Source organism: Temnothorax americanus, unplaced genomic scaffold, assembly GCF_048541705.1.
Source record: "Temnothorax americanus isolate GAGA-0224 unplaced genomic scaffold, ASM4854170v1 Scaffold2, whole genome shotgun sequence".
NCBI classification, from domain to species: domain Eukaryota; kingdom Metazoa; phylum Arthropoda; class Insecta; order Hymenoptera; family Formicidae; genus Temnothorax; species Temnothorax americanus.
In genome coordinates, this window is record NW_027509338.1 from 533999 (window position 1) to 555782 (window position 21784).

The 21784-nt window shown below is 42.6% G+C and overlaps 2 protein-coding genes across 7 annotated transcripts; both read right to left on the reverse strand.

The window, feature by feature from the left end:
- Positions 1-4335: 4335 nt before the first annotated feature.
- On the reverse strand, positions 4336-14226 carry LOC143896908 (uncharacterized). Its single transcript, XM_077405073.1, has 4 exons — positions 13008-14226; positions 12743-12917; positions 12393-12619; positions 4336-4607 (listed from the first exon to the last, which is right to left on the reverse strand). The coding sequence occupies exons 1-4, from the start codon at positions 13060-13062 to the stop codon at positions 4336-4338; spliced, it is 729 nt and encodes a 242-aa protein (XP_077261199.1). The 5' UTR covers positions 13063-14226.
- A 909-nt stretch (positions 14227-15135) lies between these two features.
- On the reverse strand, positions 15136-21427 carry LOC143897004 (uncharacterized). 6 transcript variants are annotated; one of them, XR_013256817.1, is made up of 3 exons: positions 21386-21427; positions 16936-17971; positions 15136-16844 (listed from the first exon to the last, which is right to left on the reverse strand). XR_013256817.1 is itself a non-coding variant. In XM_077405274.1 (3 exons), exons 1-2 carry the CDS (start codon positions 21105-21107, stop codon positions 17918-17920), a joined length of 372 nt encoding a protein of 123 aa, XP_077261400.1. In that variant the 5' UTR covers positions 21108-21421; the 3' UTR covers positions 15136-16844; positions 16936-17917. The 6 variants fall into 6 exon arrangements, 1 of the variants encoding a protein (XP_077261400.1); XR_013256816.1 differs by having other exon boundaries at positions 21221-21421; XR_013256813.1 differs by having other exon boundaries at positions 16936-21120; positions 21221-21421.
- Between the last annotated feature and the right edge of the window lie 357 nt (positions 21428-21784).

A 21784-nucleotide genomic window follows, 5' to 3' on the forward strand; every position in this document is an offset into this window, starting at 1 on the left:
AGGCGCCTCAGCGCCTTATTCTTCGCGTCAGGATACCCTTGGCGATATTGCGTTCGACCATTATTACGTTGGGATGTCACTTGTGTTACGTTCTCTATCTGCGTTAGATTAAAACAATTTGGCGACAGAATCCTTGCGCCGCTTGGGACCTTGAAGGACGCGCTCCGAGCGTGACGCACAATTATTTCGCGTTTACTCCAGTTATGTCGCATTCGGTCGTAACTTCTGTAGATATTTTATATTATTTGTTAGTTTAATACTCTACTATTATTGTCTGCGTGACTGCTATGATTTCGAAGTATTTGTGAGTTTAGTTTTCTACCAGTATTATCTTGCTCATCAACGACGCCTTCCGCACGTTTATTAAATTAACGTAATTCTCCGCTTATTTCTGGCGTCCGCGTTACTGCCATTCTTATTGTTCAAAATTTGACGCCCGTATTATCAGCTATCTATTTGCTTTAAAAGCCGAAATAGCTGCATTGTTTTCCGAAAATTATTCTACAATAAATGTTCCTTTTCATTTGTTAGCTGACTGAGTTAATGATTTGCGTGTCACCCCGCCGAACATTGCGATGCCCTTAATCAACCCCCCACCCTCAGAAAAGATTTCTAGAGTTACAATGCTATTACTCTTAAATCTATCATAAAATAGGATCGAAATAGAGCCAATCATATTTAGTATTGAAACAACAATATTTTAATCTTAAATAGAAAATTTCTTAAGTTTAGAATAAAATATTCTTGATACTATCCCTCTAACTTTCTCAGAAAGATACAGATAGAATTTTGAGACACTCCTATAATATTTTTGATTCAATAATAGACGAATCTGAAAAAAAAAAATCATTCTATTCTTGCAAAAAAAGAATTTGTAGATTGTTAGGAATATATTATATTATTTTTTCAAGATTTTTTTTGTGATATATAGAATGAAATAAAAGTATTTATGAACAAAAACAGCTATTATTTTGTAACGTTTTATTATTACGTTTTTATACAAAACGTATGATTTTTGATTATTTTTATAATTTATGATTTTACACTTATGATCATACAAAACGTATTTGATAGAAAGCCGTTTTATTCTCCATGAAAGATAAATAAATAGAAAATAAAACGTAACGGAACCAATCGTTGATCATTAGCAATAATTCTGATGTTGGTTGCTGTATGGATAGCCAAATCTTGAAATTTTAAGTAATGCCATTGATTAGTAAAATCAATTTTATAAGCATGGAAATAAGTATTAAAATTTACTGTGGTAAGTTTCTTAAGTAAAAAATTTACAGTATTATCTCTCTCTGGATACAGATATTGTATAAATATAACAAAATTGAGGATTTTTACTTCTTTTCCAATTTACAACAACCAACATGCCATTCTCATAATGAGAATCATTAATTTAATCCATTTAACCATATTCCATTTTGCAAATCATATATCTTCAGGTAATATATAACGAAAACTAGAAAATTCTTTTACCTCAGTCCTATATGGACAGTCTGAACGGTCGAAAATAATATTTTCAAGAATAAACCTCTCCCAGCCTGTAACCGACAGCAAAATTTAAGTTGGTGCCTTTTATAGCTATATAGAATAAGATCAATTGATTCTGTTGGCAGACGAATAGGCTATTTGTTTTCCTTCTCTATGTTTAGCTTCCATTCTAATACATGATAATGGCTCAAGAGGACCTATTTCAGGAATAATATCTGGATAATAGATATTTAGATGCATCTCAGGCGTTTCGCGCGGATCGTGCCTAATATTATGGCTCTAACATCGCGCGTTATGAAACAATATTGAGATTAAATCAATAATTCCTATTCTCTTCTCTCGAATAAAATAAGATTGACTTAATATTTTGAGACAAGAATATATAAATTTAAACTTATATATTCTTGCGTTTAGACTAATCTTCACGCGACGTTATAACTTATAACTTATAAGCTTAAATTTATATATTCTTGTCTCAAGATATTAAGTCATTCTTATTTTATTCGAGAGAAGAGAATAGGAATTATTGATTTAATCTCAATATTGTTTTATTTTTTATTTTTTTAGTTTAGTTTTGTTTTATTTTTGATTTCGCGGACGCGAATTCACGCGTCTGGCGCCCAACAATAAAATTTGGTTAGTGGAGTGTCGGGGGTGCGAGAGAACTGCCGGAGAGGCCTATCATCCTTCTCTCCTTCTCTTTTTGATCCGTCACACGGCCCGGACCACTCCGGGAGTAAAAAAGACGTGACAATATATATATATATATATATATATATATATTAATTATTAATTATTAATTATTAATATATCTATATATTAATAATTTGAAATAAGTGTTATTAGGCACGAGATCCGTTGATAACCGTTTCCATCGTTATTTATAACGATAAAAACGATTATCAGCGGATCTTATGTCTAACTACATTTATTTCAGATTATTAATATTTCATTATTAACATTAATAATTAATTCAATATACTGATGCTAATAAGCATCTTTATGTAAATAATGCCACTGAATCTCATTTAAATCTACAAGGAATTTATTACTAAAAAGTATTCATTAAATATTATAATAATTTGCTTATATAAACTATTTATTAGCATCATATTTAAAATGTATCATATTTTATACTAATAAACCTTTTGTTTATGAGTTTAAGATTAAGATTTTTAAGATGCAGCAACATCATTTATATAAAAAATTATATAATGCTCATTATTATTGATATATTAAATTGATTATCAATTTAATGATAAATTATTTATTAATTAAACAAAATGAATATTGTAAAATTTGTCAATAGCGATTTCTGCCATTATTTAAACTTACGTTGAATGAAATTTATTCGCCGACTTATAATTTAAATTTGCACACAAATACTAATTGCTGACTTTTGTCCTGTGCATAAACATTGTGTGCAAAAAATAATTTAAATAATAAAATTATAATATATAATGATTATGATGGACTATATATATGGTACGAGCTTTTTTCGTAAGAGAGAAAATGTCTTTCGTTTTCTTAATAAAATTTATTTCATAACCTGTATTGTCATCTCGACTTCTGTTTTAACGTTACTGCTACGCAAATCCGTCACAATTGTATTGCAACTTTGGGCGCTACAAAGTCCATTTTATTGTAAAAAAGATATGCGAGTGATTATAGGTGATGCACCGAAGTCAACGCAATTGTGAACGACCATGCGCGCCTGCTCGAATGGGCAACCCGCCGTACCGCTCTGTATCGTCAGGGCATGAGAAATTATCTAATGCAATTTTTTACCTCCGAAATTGGTCAGGAACAGGCACCATGGCAAAATGAAATGGCGCTCCATGAACGCTCCATAAATGCTTAATAAGTGTACAAATATATACATGATTTAATGTACAACACTATGTAAGAATATATAAAATAAAGAATTGTGTATGTGTGTGGACATATATACATTTTATTTATTAAAATTTGTAATGTTTGAAAAAATAAAATTAATAGCAGTAATATTAATAGAAAAAAAGAAAATAATTTGTTTATTATAATTTAGTCAATATATTTTATTTTGATTGACATTACATAATACTTAACATTTCTATATATTTCTTAATATTTTTAATAACAATGTAATCCAAAAAAAATAAACATTTTATTATTTGGTCAAGAAATGTTTTAAGAATAAAATAAAAATATTTTGTAGAATTTAAAATAAATTCAAAAATAAACATAAACTTAAACGAAGAAGGAAAAGCAGCAGCGCGAGCGAAGGCAGTGTTGTATCGTTTCTTCGCAAAAGAAATAAATACAGAAAAGAGGATGATAGAGCAGTAGCAATAAACGAAAAAGGATGATCCACACGCACTCATCTCATGACTCTCTCTAAAAGTAACGACTGAAAGACTCTAGGCTGTACATAAAGTATAAGGTAGGTATGTTCGGTGTTTTAAAAATGAAAAAATTCCTTATTAATGCAAAAAAAATTATACCTATGAAAAAAGTGAACCATATAGGCAAGGCTACTCTTTCAGTGTTCTTTGGAACTAAACTTAAAATTTACTTTTTAAATTTTAATTTAAATTTACTTTATAAAATGAAAACAAAAATAAGAAGTCATTTATGGAAAGAAAAATAATCAAATATTATGCATATTAAAAAAATTTTTAAAAAAAGATTCATTTTTTTATAAAGTTGTTAATGCAATTAAGGATCGATATAAAACAATCTATTTGATGATCTTCAGGAACTTTGCCCAATCCTAAGGCTATACCTACCACTCATCATATTTTCTACTGCATCAGATAATTTTGGTTTTGTCGATTCTGATACTGATGTTATTTTTTAATTTAGTGCAATGTCCAATGTGTTAGCTAAGAAGGAAATGTTTTTGGATGATTTTACCACTGCTGCATCTACTTCATCACTTGTCTGGTGTTTTCTCTTTTTAGTATTATCTGCTGGTGGTGTCAGTTTTTGAGGTGTGATAACAGGGAGTACGACTTTTTGCATGCTTCTGGATATAATGCCTTGTGAAGTTGACGAGTTGGAAAGTGATACTGAAGACGATTCCATGGAATCTGCTACAGATGCTTTCTCATTTTCAGTTAAAAATTCTGGATGTGCAACAATTAAAATTATTAATACAATGATTGATCAAGAGACACGGTAGTGTCTCGCGCCAAGTACACGCGGAGCGAGACCGACCGTGACTCTTTTACGCGACGCGACGGGTTACGAGTACCCGAGATGTATTCTTTTACAGTAGGCTCATAAATGCCTTCCCAAGATAATTAGGTACAATTCAGGCAGACGAATCACATTTAAGTATTCGTACGATATTTAGATCTGATTCGTCTACCGGGAAATTTACGAACCCTGCTGTATAACAAAATATCGAAGTCTTAGCACCAGTTATCATAAATAATAATAAAAAAACGTTAATCATATGCAATATTTTACAATTAGAGTATTGTAACGGCCTGCCTTTTGGCTGTTTTTATCGAACGCGGACTAGCTCGCCGGACCAGGAGTTCGATGGTAGGCCCAGAGACAGAAGGCAGTTTTGATACGAAACGTGGTTTATTACAGTGGTTCAATTACAGAGTACGGAAACGCATTCGGTTTATGCGGCGGACGCGGGCGGATTATATGCTATAAGACAGCCGCGATAAGTACAACGCATTCGGTGTATGCGGCGGACGCGAGCGGATTATATTCTATAAGACGGTCGCGATAATTACAAATTTCGGGAGCGCATCTGATTTATGCGGCGGACGCGGGCGGATTATATGCTATGAGACGGCCGCGAGAATTACAACGCATTCGGTGTATGCGGCGGACGCGGGCGGATTATATTCTATAAGACGGTCGCGATAATTACAAATTTCGGGAGCGCATTCGGTTTATGCGGCGGACGCGGGCGGGTTGTATTCTATAAGACGGTCGCGATAATTACAAATGTCGGGAGCGCATTCGGTTTATGCGGCGGACGCGAATCAGGTGGTCCGCACCGGCGCGATGCGGTACGCGTGCGAACGGGCCTTGAGGCCGGCCAATGGCTGGTCGGCCCGCGGCGCGAGAATCGCGGCGCGGGCGCGTGTGTGTTATCCGGCGCGGTTTCTTTTCTCGCGATATGATCCGGTGTTAATTATGCGGCGCGGAGGTAAGGGAAACGAACGGCCAGGGGCTAGGCTGGTCGATCGGTTGACGAGGAGGTCCGACTGTTCCGGCGGCAAGAACTCTTGTCGAGAGGCCGAGCACGCTCGACCCCTGGTTACCGTGGCAGACGGGGTGTCCCGGGTAGGAAGGCGGTCAGCGCTCGAGAACTCTCGAGCGAGGCACAGAACGCTGTACCCCGTTTCGTGAGCTGGCCTAGGAAGCGGAAAGGTACTCGTCTCCGAGGGTAGCGGAGCACAGGTAGCTAAGCTCGGATTGCGAGTCTCGATCTGTCGCGGCGCCGGTATTTTATACTCGCCCGGGTGGTACGCTAGGGAGGGGAGGCCGATTCCCGCGTGAGCCGCGCCGCCGGCGGAGCGGAGCGGGATCGGCGTGGCGGTAAGCGTGCTCGCGCTCGGCGGCGTTCGGCTCCCCTCGGTGTCTGTCGGAGACCCGGGAAGATGTCGGTGCGGCGGAGTGCCGCGCACACGATCGCGGTTCCTTCGTTTAAAAAATAAGGTGGGCGCACCGCGCCCTTTCCTCGCCTGACGGAGATCGTCGGGCGGCATCCGGCAGTTCTTCGCCGGGAATGATGCATGTGTGGGGGTGCATCGTTACATCACCCCCCCCCCTTAGTATGCCTGAACTTTGAGGCATGTGTTGATGGCCGGTCGGGGTAGTCGGCTGACCTTGGCTGGACCTACCCCGTGGTGCTCTGGGATTTCTCCTTAATCCATCGAACTGACCCATCTCCATTGAATCGGATGTGCCAGCGCCTGTTCCCGAGTCGGGCTTTGTATTCGCGGGAGACGTGGCGTGCGAAATGTGGCACGTCCACGGTAATCCCGGGCGCGACGATGATCGGTATCGGCGGCGGTGGCAGCGGGCCCATCACTCGGGCCGGGTTGAGAGCTGGTCGTGGCCTTAGCGGTGCCGTATTTCGCGGTTGCAGTCGCCGGGGTAGCGGTGGCGGCGGCGTGGTCAGCCACGCTTGCTTCGCTCGGTTGGCTGCGTCGGACCTCTGCACGATGGTGCCGATGCGAGGCCACGTCCGTGGAGGTGCGGGTCTCTCCGGCGTTGGTGGCGGCGTGGGCTCGGGATCGCCGCGGTATAGTGTGGCCCACCCGTGCCCGATCCCGGGGTTGGCGGGATCGTACGGCTCGGGGTCCTCTCCCAGGATTTCCTCGATCTCTCGCAGGATATTTCGCTCCGTAGCTTGCTCCGTCGCTGTGTCTTCCGTCATGGTGACAGTCGATCTGACGGATCGGTGGCCGCGTTGTTCGCTCGCTTCCTATCGTCGCCAGGTTTCCTGGCTTATCCGGGGGGGAAGGTCGTACCATCTTTATTTTGTTCGGCGTGACAATAATATTCCACGGTGATCTTACCCGTTGACAATAATATTCACGGTCCCTGACATTAATATTTTTGTCGGCGCTAACGGTTTCAGCGCGCGTCGTCGGCGTGGGTTCGTAATGTACGGTCGCGACGGCGGTTTCGTCGGCGGGCTCCCCTTCCAGGTTGGGATCGTGTACGACGGGTGTCGTATCGGTGGGCGCGCGTTTGAGATCCTGTACATGCACGTGGCGGTACCATTTTCCCTGGCGGCTACGGAGGTCGACTATTACTGGCGAGATGATGCGACGAACTTCGAGTGGACCGATAAATTTTGGCGCGAGCTTCGCGTTGAATGCGGCTTCTTTGTTAGACAGGGGTCGGTCGCGCTTCCACACCCACTCCCCGATTCGCGGTCGCCAGTCCCGGCGGCGGAGATTGTAATGTTTTTCCTGGCGTTGGAAGACGCGAGCTAATTGAACGCGCACGAGCTCGTACGCCTCGTTCAAACGACGGTGCACCGGTGTGGCCGGACCGGCCGCGGACGGTAGGCCATTTTCCCCGGGGCGGCGTAGTTCGCGGCCGTGATTTAAAAACGCGGGTGTGTAACCGGTCGCGTCGTGCGTTGCGGTGTTATATGCGAACTGGAGTTCTGGCAGGTGCTCGTCCCACGTTTTATGTTTCTTGGCGTACTGCGCTATCATTGTTTTAATGACGCGATTAGTTCTTTCTACGGGATTGCAGTGGGGTGCGTATGCCGGCGTGAAACGTTGTCGGATACCGCACTCGTTTAGTAGTTGCGCGAGTTGTTTTGACTTTAGTTGCGTACCATTGTCCGAAAGAATCTCCTCCGGACAGCCGTGTCGGAGGATGATGGTTTCGGTAATATGCTTTACGATCGCGGGCGCGGTGGCGCGTCGTAGCGGGCGGAGCTCGACCCATTTCGTAAAACGGTCTTGCATATTGAGCAACCATATGTGCCCGGCGGTGGATCGTGGCAACGGACCGACGAGGTCGATGGTGACCTGTTGCCATGGTCGTTCGAGGGCGGTCGGGTGCAGCTGGCCGGCTGGTTTTTCCTGCGCCACCTTATGTGCGAGACAGGTCGCGCATTCGCGGACGTACCGTGCGATATCGCGGAACATGCCGGACCAGTAAAATCGTTGCGCGATCCGCGCGATTGTTTTGGCGATCCCCAAGTGGCCGGCGGTCGGGGCGTCGTGGTAACGCGTGAGAATCTCGGGGCGTTGATCCTTTGGCACGCACTCTTTCCACTGTTCGTCTGCCGGTGTATCTTTAAAATCGAGACTGTGGAGCACGTGCTTCCACAGTCGGCCCTGGTCTATTCGGAAATCGGGCGCCTCGTGTGGCGCGGTTTCGGCTGCATGCCACATGCGCGTATACCATGGGCACTTCGGGGCGGTGACGCTGAGGAGCTCGGATTGCCTCGACAGCGCGTCCGCCACCTTGTTCAGTGTCCCTTTACGGTATTTAACGTCGAAGTCGTACTGCTGCAATTCAAAGGACCAACGTCCCAATCGGCCGGACGGCGACTCTAGTTTCTGTAGCCACTTTAACGATTGGTGATCCGTGATCACCGTGAACCGGTACCCCTCGAGGTAATCGCGCATCCGCCTAATTCCCCATACGACTGCCAGACACTCCAGTTCGGTAGCGCTATAGTTTCGCTCGGCGTGATTCAATGTGCGGCTAGCGTACGCGATGACACGCTCGCCCTCCGGAAAGTACTGCGTGAGTACGGCTCCCAGACCCGTGGTGCTGGCGTCCGTCTGGAGGTGAAATTGCCGCGTAAAGTCCGGACAGGCAAGGACCGGCGCGGTGGTCAGCGTGCGTTTGAGTGTGTCGAACGCGTTTTGCTCGGCCTCCCCCCAGGCCCATCGGGCCTGCTTGCGTGTCAGCGCGGTGAGCGGCGCGGCGAGGGTGGCGAAGTCTTTGATGAACCGGCGGTACCAGCTCGCGAGCCCTAAAAATTGTCGGATGTGTCGTACGCTCTGGGGCACGGGCCAGTTCGCGACGGCGCTAACCTTGTCTGGGTCGGTGCGGATGCCGTCGCGGTCGACGATGTGGCCGAGGTACTTTATACGGTCGGTACAGAAACGGCATTTTTCCGGGTTAATCCTTAGCTTCGCGGCTCGGAGTCGGCGGAAAACTTCGCGCATAACGCGTAGGTGCTCCTCGAACGTTTCAGTGGCGATCACGATGTCGTCCAAGTATACGAACACGTGCGGCCATAATTCGGGACCGAGGATCGAGTCGAGCAAGCGCTGAAAAGTCGCCGGGGCCGAATGCAAGCCGAATGGCATAACCCGGAATTGCATCAGCCCTTTGCCGGGGACCGTAAACGCGGTTACGGGTCGGCTCTCCGGCGCGAGGGGCACCTGCCAGTACCCGTTTTTTAGATCGAGGGTTGACAGGTACCGAGCCCCCCGTAATCTATCTAGCGTCGCGGTGATTTGCGGTAGTGGATACGCGTCTTTTTCGGTAAGCTCGTTAACCCAGCGGAAATCAATGCAAAAACGCGGTTTGCCGTCTTTTTTTCGTACGATTACGATCGGCGAGCTCCAGGCGCTGTGCGACGGCTCGATGATGCCGTCCTGCAGCATTTTTTCGACTTCTGCGTCTATGATTGCCTGCATCGCAGGGTTCCGCGGTCGATACCTCTGCTTAACCGGGCGGTCGGTTTTTACGCGGATTATGTGTTCCCCGCGGTCCGTGGGGCCCTGCACCCCTTCGAACTGCGCGAGTTCGTCTGCCAGAAAACGGCGGAGGCGGTTCTCCTCGTAATTAGACCCGGGATGTCCGCGCGCGTCCCATCGGCGAGATATACCCGCCCGGTAATTGTCGTGATTGTGAAGTTTGCCGCCAACGTTTCCGCGGTGCTCGCGTTCACGAAGGAGGCTTCGGACCCGGTGTCTAAGAGAGCGTCGAATGTTTGGTCCGCTACGCGGACGCTCAGGTGCGGACGCGGTTTGTACGTTATGCGGAGGACCGGGGGGCGGCCGCCTCTTCCCCGGCCCGCGTGGCATTTCCCGACGGCGGGTGACAATCACGCGTAAACACGCCGTCCCGCCCACATTGTGAGCAAAACCGTTTGGGTGGCCGGCGGCAATCAAAACGGGTGTGCCCGCGCTGTTTACAGCGCCAGCAACACTCGTGTCGGTCGTATGCGGTAGCGGCGAGCGCGGGTTGCGGGGCGGCAGGCTGTCGCGCGCGAGTCCGCTCTTCGATGCGCTCGAACTCTTCCGCCTGGCGCAGGATCTCGCGCGTCCGGGTGACGGAATCGCGTCGGATGTAGAGCTGGTACCGCGTGTGCATATTATCGTAGAGCGCGTCGAGCCGGTCTTCCTCTGTGAACCCGGTCGCTCGGCGCATCATGGTGAGCATTTCGGTGGCAAATTTGCGGTACGGTTCGTCTGGTCGCTGCATTCGCGTCTGTATTTCGCGGATGAGTTGAGCGCGGTATCGTCGCGGGAGGTAATACTCGCGGAAATCGGCGTGGAAGTCCTCCCAGCCCTGCCATGTGTGCCGGTTATTTCGGTACCAAAGAAGCGCGTCGCCCTTAAGTAACTCCGGAAGCCCCGCCAGTATTTGCGCGCCGGAAATCTGGTACGCGTCTTTAAGTTCTTTTAGCCGCTCGAGAAACGCGACGGGATCTTTGCCATCAAAATGGCACCCCCATTTTCTTATTTGATCCACGACTTGACCGGGGAGTCCGGCCGGGCGGTCGCTTGCCGCCGGAAAGAAAACTTCGTACGGGGTTGCCGGAGCCGACGGCGGGCCGGTCGTTGTCGGCGCGAGGAGCGATCCCGGCGGCGGTATGACGATCGGAGGCACCGTTTTCGTCTCGTTGCCCCCCGCGGCGTCGGTTCGCGTCATCTCGGGATGATCGGTCGCATGAGCACTCAGGCGTTGCCGTAGCTCGTCCATCGTGCCGCCGGCGTCGAGTTCGCGTCGCGTGAGTTCTTCGATTAGCTCGTTTTTCGGTAGTTTATATATCCACGCTTTGGCCATTGCGTATCCTGGTCTTCTGTCTCTCGGAACGATCAAAACGGTCCCTGTTCGGGCGCCATGTAACGGCCTGCCTTTTGGCTGTTTTTATCGAACGCGGACTAGCTCGCCGGACCAGGAGTTCGATGGTAGGCCCAGAGACAGAAGGCAGTTTTGATACGAAACGTGGTTTATTACAGTGGTTCAATTACAGAGTACGGAAACGCATTCGGTTTATGCGGCGGACGCGGGCGGATTATATGCTATAAGACAGCCGCGATAAGTACAACGCATTCGGTGTATGCGGCGGACGCGAGCGGATTATATTCTATAAGACGGTCGCGATAATTACAAATTTCGGGAGCGCATCTGATTTATGCGGCGGACGCGGGCGGGTTGTATTCTATAAGACGGTCGCGATAATTACAAATGTCGGGAGCGCATTCGGTTTATGCGGCGGACGCGAATCAGGTGGTCCGCACCGGCGCGATGCGGTACGCGTGCGAACGGGCCTTGAGGCCGGCCAATGGCTGGTCGGCCCGCGGCGCGAGAATCGCGGCGCGGGCGCGTGTGTGTTATCCGGCGCGGTTTCTTTTCTCGCGATATAATCCGGTGTTAATTATGCGGCGCGGAGGTAAGGGAAACGAACGGCCAGGGGCTAGGCTGGTCGATCGGTTGACGAGGAGGTCCGACTGTTCCGGCGGCAAGAACTCTTGTCGAGAGGCCGAGCACGCTCGACCCCTGGTTACCGTGGCAGACGGGGTGTCCCGGGTAGGAAGGCGGTCAGCGCTCGAGAACTCTCGAGCGAGGCACAGAACGCTGTACCCCGTTTCGTGAGCTGGCCTAGGAAGCGGAAAGGTACTCGTCTCCGAGGGTAGCGGAGCACAGGTAGCTAAGCTCGGATTGCGAGTCTCGATCTGTCGCGGCGCCGGTATTTTATACTCGCCCGGGTGGTACGCTAGGGAGGGGAGGCCGATTCCCGCGTGAGCCGCGCCGCCGGCGGAGCGGAGAGGGATCGGCGTGGCGGTAAGCGTGCTCGCGCTCGGCGGCGTTCGGCTCCCCTCGGTGTCTGTCGGAGACCCGGGAAGATGTCGGTGCGGCGGAGTGCCGCGCACACGATCGCGGTTCCTTCGTTTAAAAAATAAGGTGGGCGCACCGCGCCCTTTCCTCGCCTGACGGAGATCGTCGGGCGGCATCCGGCAGTTCTTCGCCGGGAATGATGCATGTGTGGGGGTGCATCGTTACAGTATTTGTACGATATTTAGATCTGATTCGTCTACCGGGAAATTTACGAATCTTACTGTATAACAAAATATCGAAGTCTTAGGCAGTTATCATAAATAATAATTAAAAAAAACGTTAATCATATGCAATATTTTATAATTATTTAATAATTTTTATACCTAAAGATTCATCATTCAAGTCAATATTCAATATTACATCTGTGGATTCTTCTGAAGTTAGTGGTTGTGTACATATGATTGCAGGTGTTGATGCAGCACATTGTGAGCTGGAAGGCTGCGAGCTAGCACGTTGCAAGCTATAGAGTTGTGAGCTACTAAAATGCGACATTTGTGAAGCTATAGCTTTCTTGCGCTTCGGAATAACCGGCTGGAAATTTGATGATGTCCTGTGCAAATAATTCATCTTAAACAAAACTTATACATAACGGATACCTTTCAATTATTGTAAAGCAAATAGAAGAATGCAAGCATAAATTTTATAATTATTGTTTTTATAATGATTCAATTACTGTCTAGGTTGAATATGATCAGCTAGAAACATTAGATCTTTGTATAGTATCCAATTGGACGTGTACGGCACATGATCTGCTCCTGCACCAGATCTTGCCTGCGACTGCGTTACTTTCCGGCGCTCTTTACCAAATTTTTGACGCAAACGATAAAACATTTTTTCTGCATCAATTCCTGCAAATACACAATACATTGTATTCAAAAAAGAAATCTTTTAATCAGTTTCTTTAATCTAACTTCACTTTTTCAACGTTATTTATTTACCAGTCATTGGCGGTATCAAGGCTGCCCCAATACTGTTCCATATCTGTATTTTCATACTTTTGTTACTGTATTCTTTGTGTTTTTTTCTGATACAGCATCAAATTTGGTTGAACTAAATTAATTAATGATTTCCATGTTTGGATTTGAGGTTCTGTTACATTCTGATCATGACTATCATTGTCAAAAGCGCTGTCCAACACCTCGTCCTCGTCTAACATTGTTTAATCCTTTAATTTTATATCAAATTTGTATAGCATAAATTTTATATTAAATATTTTAAGAACACTGTGTGGAACGTAGTTTACACTCCCGGAAACTCGAATCTCGCACATTTGCCGTAATTTTCCTCCTGCGCTATAATTGGTCGAACGTAAGAAAAGCAGGAGTAGGAGTAAGACGAAATGGAAATTATTCATTTTGCTTACGTCCTTACTCTTACTCCTTACGCCTCTCTTAATACTTAATTTAGGCTTACTCTACGTAATGTAGACGGATCAACTTCTTATTGTAGATCGGGCATATATATTACTCGGTCGAGTGACGTAAAATTGTAACAAATTATGAATTGCGTATTTGGTTGCGGGGAAGCTAATATAAATTAATTATGCGCCACGCGTTCGTTTTATCTCATGTGATATGATGTATTGCGAAACGAAATCTTATCTTGAGTGCATGCGTGGATCGTCGGGTTACGGAACGGACCGTCGATACTCGATTAGCGATCGGATGACGGGAAGCCGGAACGAAACGCGTATGGCTATGTTCAAAGCCATCGTTATGTCTCGCGTTAGTTCGATGCGTTCGGAATGCGAGGAGGAAACGGTATTTATCTCGCTCGCGCTGTATTTGTCAAAAGCAAAGTTCTCGTTTGCCGCCGAAGTACTACTAGACATCCGAACGTTCAGGTGTATTGCGAGTAATGGGAGACGAGGAGCTTCCACAACGGATCGCCGCAAAATCGTGGTCGAAACCCTCAAAGTTGAGAAGCACGAGAGAAAAACGCGTAAGAAATCCGCTTCCGATATCAGATTGGGTACCTCGCGACAAAACTCGGGACATTTTATTTGTTTACAATTTTTATGAGACGCAGACAGCAAAAAAGGCGCGACACGTTGAATTACAAAGGAAAAAAAAACAGAAATCTTTTTAGGAATTTCTTGAAAAATTTTGTAAATTGTGGGTTGTTCGAAGTGAGGTTGACCGATGTTCTCTGTATCTTTTTATTTTATTTAATTTTTTCCGTGTGGTGTATTTTGTGCATTACTGTGTATACGGATGTGTATACTGACATCCGTGATTTGTCAGTAGCACGCGCGGGTATACCACGCATTTCAAAGTAGCCGCCATGTCTCGCGCCGTTCGCTTTAAAATTATACGCGCGGAATACCTCCGCATTATTCACACGTTTTACTCGTGAATACCGCGTGTTAATGAGGTCTGTGCGAACGTGAGTACGTCAGGAGTGTTCGTGGAAACATCGAGAGTGCGAATGTGACGCGTAGACGATCGCGATCGCGAGTTTTGCAATTCGCTGCGCGATAGATATGTAACGCGAGATGTCGAAGTAGTAGATTTCTTCGTGTTTTATGTCTTATTCATTTAGGTGAGTAAATCAGAAATGTCAAATTATTTTAATATTGCTTTGAAGGCTTTGTATATATAGCTTATTGCCACAAATCATTTTCCCAAAATACATTTAAGTAACGTTGCGCTTTCAATATACCGTCTATTTGGAGTCTTTGTTGTAAATCGTGCGTTAGTGGAGGTATAGTGATGTTGGATATGGTAGCGATCCCTTTAGTTTAGATAAATTCTTTGTTGTTCTCGTACCACGAAGTATAAAGGAGTAAAAAAATAAAGGGATTTAGTTGTTAGCGTTTCTTAAATATACATCTATCATTTCATTTTTTAATTAAAACATTGTTAAGTTATTGAAATATCGTGTCCTTTATACTTTTTGATATATTTAAACTTGCATTATATATAAAAAAGAAATTGTTTGGCAATAAAGGTATACTTTTCGTATTTCTGTATGTAACGCAAATGGATTAAAATGCGATTCAATTAAGTGGTATTTCTATTTATATTAAAAATATATTATTAATGTAATAAAAATAATATATTGATGTCTCGAAATATATAAATTTTTTATTTTTTCAAAAAGAATTTACATTACTTTTAAAATTATTTATGATTATTGCTAATGATTAACATGCATGAATTATATTATCTTATTAAACAGCTTCATTGTTATTTACAAGTTTTGCAATTCGCAATTAACGACAGCCTGATTCTCTGTATTATTTTACATCCGTTTCAATCTGATAAAAGATCCGTAGCAGTTGCGAGTTACGAAACTTATGAGTGCTTTTCATTCGTCATGCCGACATAAGTTTCCAAAGAACTATTCCGTTCGTTATTCGGAGTTGTAACTTTCGACAAAGTCAAACGGCCCCGTGGAGAGATGGCGATACAACTTTCGATGGCGACGAAACTCTTGGGAAACTGCGCGACGAAATTTTACCGAGACGGACACGTAGAATTGCCGTGAAGGGACACGAGGCTTCTGAAAGCTTTTGTACCTTCAACACTTCTGTGTGTCTTCTACTCCTGAGTAATCCTCTTATCAATTAGATCTTAAGATCGATACTACAACTTAAGCCTCGAAACTTAGAACTAGTGTACTAATCGCGCGACTTACGATGCATTACGCGCGGTTTGTGTTTGTTCTAATTGATTCCTTGTGCGATGTCTTAAAAATAACAATTTATTGAAAGGATGCTAGACAATCAAAATTTTTCTAATGTTTAAAAATACATAATTTATTAGAAGATTTGATGAATTTTTAAATTAATTTTACTATATTTAGAGACAATATAATTATTTTGATATAAAATCTACTATTATTGAATACTCAGGCTGTACACAACCCGTATAGATCGTGGACTATGGCGGTGAAGGAAACACTGAGTTTTAATTATTGACAAAATAAAATACATTTAGAGAATATAGCAGGATAATTTTCAATCATATTCATAAACCATTATGGCAAAATTCAATAATCACATTAATCAAGTAATAATATATAAATCACATTGTAATAGTCCGTTCAATGAAAGAAATATAAACATTAGTTGAATGTATGATCTCAATTTGAAACTTGAAACGTAAAATAATCATATATTACAAGATAATTATAAAGAAAGAATTAATATGATATGATAGTTTTGAATGTATCTTTAAATTATTTAATCACTGAAAAGACTATTAGACATGACAAAATGATATCACAATCAATAATTAACTAAAATAATCATACACATAAAATTTATAAGTGAATAATGCGTTGAATAGTAATCTTTATTAAACGCATTAATTCAACATCAATTCGTGAAAACGCAACGAAGATTTTAAAGTATTTCACATAAATCGATGTATTGTGTGTTAAATATTTGATTATAATTTCTAAGTAAATGAGCGTTGAATTCCTTGACGATTCTTGCTCAGAACAATTGAAGCAATATACATCTTATTTTAAACATTTGACGAATTATAATTCGTATTGATTAAACAAATGAATCTCTTCGCAATATGTATCGAAGAATATGTGAAATTAACTATTACAAAAAAAAAATAGAATTAAACGTATCGTAAGCTTGCATATTTTACTTTACTTGGCCAAAATGAATAGTTTAAAAATGGTTGCAACCCGTAAATAAATAACTTGAGTATACTCAAGTGAGAAGAACGATTATCGTTCCTGTCAATAAAAATGCTTCGCTGGAGCGCGGAAGCCTTTCAAACGTCCTTTACTGGACGGTAGATCTCTCGAGATTTCTGAAACCAAAGATCGAGTAGATTGTAGACGTTTCCGACAGTCTTTATCTTAGTCGTGATCGATGGCTTCTATCAGAAATCTAAGAGTTACCTGAATACTGGTGTCTACCGTGTGTGGATATGCACTTGTAAAAGAATCGTTTTCTTTTCATTTATCCATATCATATCGTCATCATCAAGAAACGGAGTAATGGCGTCAACCTTATGCCGTCATCGTCATCATCAAGAAACGGAGTAATGGCGTCAATCTCTCATACGTCTGAGAATGAAATCGAGCCCTGGTTCTGCCGTGCGTCAATTACATCAGTCCCTTGGATCGTCTCGTACTTCTCATTACAGTCCCTCGGATCCTCTCGTACTTCTCATTCGATTACATAAAGTATCACACTCGTCGATTACAATGACTCGAAATCAATATAATAACGAATTCAGATTACACGGCAGAAGGTCAGAAACATGTCTTCACTGATAGACAAACAAGAAACGAATAACGCCGGTTGCCCGGGCCGCAAGCTTGTACATGCACGCGCGCTTTCTTCTTCACGCGGCAATTACATGAATTGAATATCGATACGTCGCGCCTCTAGCGCTTTACGTTATACAATTTTTCTAGGGAACTAGATTCGCCAACTGAAGTGAGTTTACAAAATCGCTAGTACTTTCTATGAAACATCATAGATGGCAACATTCACCCTTTTCTCCTCAATGTCTCATCGCGTTTTCAAACACAGGCCGTATTCAATACACACATATATATTTAATATGATTAATAAATGAGAAATTTCTTTACATATAAATATCAAACAAATTTTATTGAAAACAAAAAGTGATTATATAAAAATGCAGTCAAAATTAAAATGTGTCTTAATTAATCATCAAAGTAAAAGTACAGTTAAAATACGGTTACCTTACATTGCCTTCCGGGATCTTTGTCTCCATTAGTAATACTGCGGATTGGCAAAAGAGAAAAGATTCCAGATTTTTAATGAAGGATTCAGCAGCCAACTTGGCGCAATTACCAGACATTTCACAGCGCTGGGTGAATACTTGGTCTTGTTTTTGGTCAGATAATTCTACGTCCTTAATTTATGTTGATCTTTGGGGATCAAAGATTCCGAATTTGTCAGCTGTGAAAACAAAAAGGTTTTTTTTCGTACTGCAGCAATTTTACTTTTCAGAAAACGTCCTGAGATATTTTGACGCAAAAATATATCAAGTGTATTATTTTGCATAAAAATGTTTTAATACGCGTTGCATTACCCAATTGAACAGTTTTTAATATAAAATATGTGTTTATATTTTTACATATAATATAATCTTTTGTAATTTTATTTTTTGTTTTTGTTAAATTAATATATATTTTTATAGTTATAAACAAAAGGAGAGTAAGAGATATAATATGATCATATGATATTATTTATTATGCCCAAGCGTGGCTAAAGGGCAAAGATACATAATTACAAAGTATATTGCACTAGCAACAGATTAGAAATGCAATAAAGCGAAACAAACTGCAGTATTGAAAAACTACAACAAGAAGTAACGCACTTAAAAACTAATAGTAGAGAAGGAAAGTAAGGCAACAAACCGATGTCATCACAATTCACGTGCATACAAAAACGCCCTGAAAAGATTCTTGAAGGAAGTGAATGAGGAAGCAGAAGTGATATTGCAAAGAAGAGAATGCCAGAAATAGATCAATAAAAGATGACAAAAGTTTTTGTAGGTGGTTGTTCTATGGGAAGGATTCTCAGCTCGGTGGAGAGAGAATTCTTGTTAAATTTAAGGTTGTGTAACGCACAATGTACTTTTTGTGAGACATGCAGAATATGCTTCCTCCAAGAGAGGTCAGACACAAAAAAGACTCCCAAATTCCTTACCTCACTTACAAATTGTAAAGGCGTGTTGTTAATAATGATAGGTGCTAGAAGGTTAAGATCAATATTGTTAACATCCCTGATAGCACAGTGTCAGTTGGTGCCGTCATAATGCCGTCGTGTTGCTGTTAATATGCACGAAATTCGTGCTATCAGGGATTTGTCCTGCTGCCAAAAATGATTACTTTAGATTTGACAGAGTTCAGTTTCAGGCCATTCACCATGGCATAATCAAAAATAGCGTTAGCACCCTTAGAGATCAACATGAGATTATGAAGAATATCTGAAGGTAGACAAGGGCGATAAATCTGGATATCATCGGCAAAAATCATGTGATCTGAATAAACCAGGACTCTACCAATATCATTAATATAAATGGAAAATAAAGGTGGATCAAGCACAGAGCCTGAGGCACACCAGACAACATGGAAAGCCAAGACAAAAGATTCCCCGCATCATCAACAACAGCTTCAGAATGGCCAGTTAGGTATGAATAAATTCATATAAGAGCAGGGTCAGAAAAACCTAACTATTTAAGTTTAATTAGAAGTTGAAGATGCGGAACAGTATCAAACGCCTTACTAAAATTGAAAAGAATCATTATCATTACAAGTCCATTGTCAATCGCCTTCCTAATGTCATCACAAACACGCAAAAGTTCAGACTGAGTATTATGTCCTGGGTGATACGCTGACTGTCTAGGATTTATGAGATCGTGTATGATTAAGTATTCGGAGATTTGTGAGGCGACAATCCTTTCAAGTATTTTAGACAGTTCAGGTAGATTGATTATTGGTCTTGTATCAGACGGAGATAAGGGAATACGAATCTTAAAGAGAGGACGGATAAGCGCTTGCTTCCACTGAGAATCCGGAAACGAAGAAGTCTCCAATGAGCGGTTAAATAAAGCTGTTAGACACGATGAAATCGTGGGCCATGCAATACGTAAAATATAAAGAGGTATGCCATCCGAACCAGACGCATAAGAATGGAGAGGTTCCGTTGAAATGAGGTTAAGGGGGGAGAGGGGGAGGGAGAGGGAGAGGGAGAAAGAGAGAGGGAGAGATTGATTGATTGATTGATTGATTGATTGATTGATTGATTGTATTTATGCCCTAGTCAAAGACTTTAGGCAAATCATGAATAACAAATGTATAAATGTATAAAAGTAAAAATAAGAATATAAGGAACAGTATAATTGCTGCGGATGTACATTAAGTTGTAAATGAAAATAGAAATACAGGTGATACACTCCCGGCGAAGGACGCAATAGGTATATAGAGAGATTAAAAATAAAATATGAGATTAAGCATGCTACTCGTCCCTCGCAAAGGATGCAATGTAAGCGATGGGTAAACCAATCACTAATTTCGCAATCAAAAACAAATCACAAGAATTATAGTAAAAGAACTAAAGAGTGTATAGTTTAAACTTATTTAATATATATACAGTAACTTGACACTCTTAAACCAAATTATGCTTAAGCAGTAGAGAGGCCCACAGTAGAACTCAGAACAGAACACAGCTCAAGCGAGAAAAGATGGTCGTGGAGCTTTCTCTTGAATTCTGTGATAGACGATGTCGTGATGATAACACAACATCGATAGGAAGCGAGTTTCACAAGTAAATTCCTGCGAAATGGAAGGACCTGTGGTACGTCTTGGTTCTATGGATAGGAACATGAAAAGTGTGTGGTTGAGCTAAGCGTGACAATCGTCTGATTGAGGGATCGGGATTGATGAAAATTTCGGAGAGATAACTAGGAGACATATCATGAGAAACCTTAAACATTTCAACGTCGAGAAAGTATAGACGTTTATTCTTGACCGACAGTCACCCCAGTCGATGTCGGTAGGGCGTGATGTATTCACCACGCTTTAGATTAAAAATGAAACGAATCGCACAATTGATGAGTCTGAAGTTTGGTGTTAAGCTCGTCTGTGACGTTGTTGTAAACAAGGGAACAGTAGTCCAGCAAGGACCAAATCAAAGAGGTCACAAGTTTTACACGTAGATTAAATAATAAGGAGTTCTTATGGAATTTTAGTTTATGCAGCGTAAAATGTACCCTCTTGGAAATATGTGAGACGTGGCTTTCCCACGATAGATCGGAGCTTATGATAACTCCCAGGTTTCGCGCCTCAGTAACGAATGGAATGGAAGTGCCATTGACAGAAATGAGAGGTAGGTCATCGAGATTTAATTGTCGAACATAATGCCTGCTACCAAGTATCAAGACCTTAGATTTGCTGAGATTGAGAGTCAATCCATTGGTTGCAGCAAATTCGGAAATAACACCTACATTGTGTGCCACTAGCTGCAAAGCAATATTCAGTTGACTGAAGAGACACCTGCGATAAATTTGCGTATTGTCAGCAAATATCATACGTTCGGTAAACCTGAAGAAAGCACCATTAATGAATAGGGAGAAAAGGAGCGGTTCCAAGACAGATCTCTGTGGAACCCCAGAAGTGACAGACAGCCAATCAGAGAACTCACCATCCAGATCGACAACAGCTTGAGAGCGACCCGTGAAGTATGAAAAAATTAATATAAGGGCCAGATCAGAAAACCCCAGTTTCCTTAGTTTAGTCAGCAGTAGAAGATGACAGACAGTGTCAAAAGCTTTGCTGAAATCAAAAAGGACAAGATCCAATACCTCACCTACGTCAACGCCACTCTTAATATCATGAAATAATCGTAGAAATACAGACTGGGTAGAATAACCCTTATAGTATCCTGATTGTCGATCATCGAGAATATGATGGAAATTAATAAAATTCACGATTTGGCTGTGTAAAATCTTCTCAAATAACTTGGAGAGCTCACATAGATTGGCCTAGTGTCCGAAGGGGAGGTAGGAGTCTTTACCTTAGACAAAGGGCGCAATATGGCACGTTTCCACAACAATGGGAAATAACCTTGTTTGAGACAACAATTGAAAAACAATGTAAGGAGATTGCCAAAATGGGGCAAGGCCAAGGCAATGACGTGCAGTGGTAATTGATCACAACCCGAGGCAAAAAAAGCAGAAGATGAGAAAATTAAGAAGCGTAGATTGTC

Excerpts from the sequence above, each read along its gene's own strand:
- LOC143897004 (XM_077405274.1), bottom strand. The coding sequence starts at position 21,107 with ATGATATTTGCTGACAATACGCAAATTTATCGCAGGTGTCTCTTCAGT. Across the intron at positions 17,972-20,789 it reads TCTCACATATTTCCAAGAGG|CTGACAAATTCGGAATCTTT; the intron begins GTACATTTTACG and ends TTGTTTTCACAG.
- LOC143896908 (XM_077405073.1), bottom strand. The coding sequence starts at position 13,062 with ATGAAAATACAGATATGGAACAGTATTGGGGCAGCCTTGATACCGCCA. Across the intron at positions 12,918-13,007 it reads CTTGATACCGCCAATGACTG|GAATTGATGCAGAAAAAATG; the intron begins GTAAATAAATAA and ends GTGTATTTGCAG. Across the intron at positions 12,620-12,742 it reads GATCATATTCAACCTAGACA|GACATCATCAAATTTCCAGC; the intron begins GTAATTGAATCA and ends TTATTTGCACAG.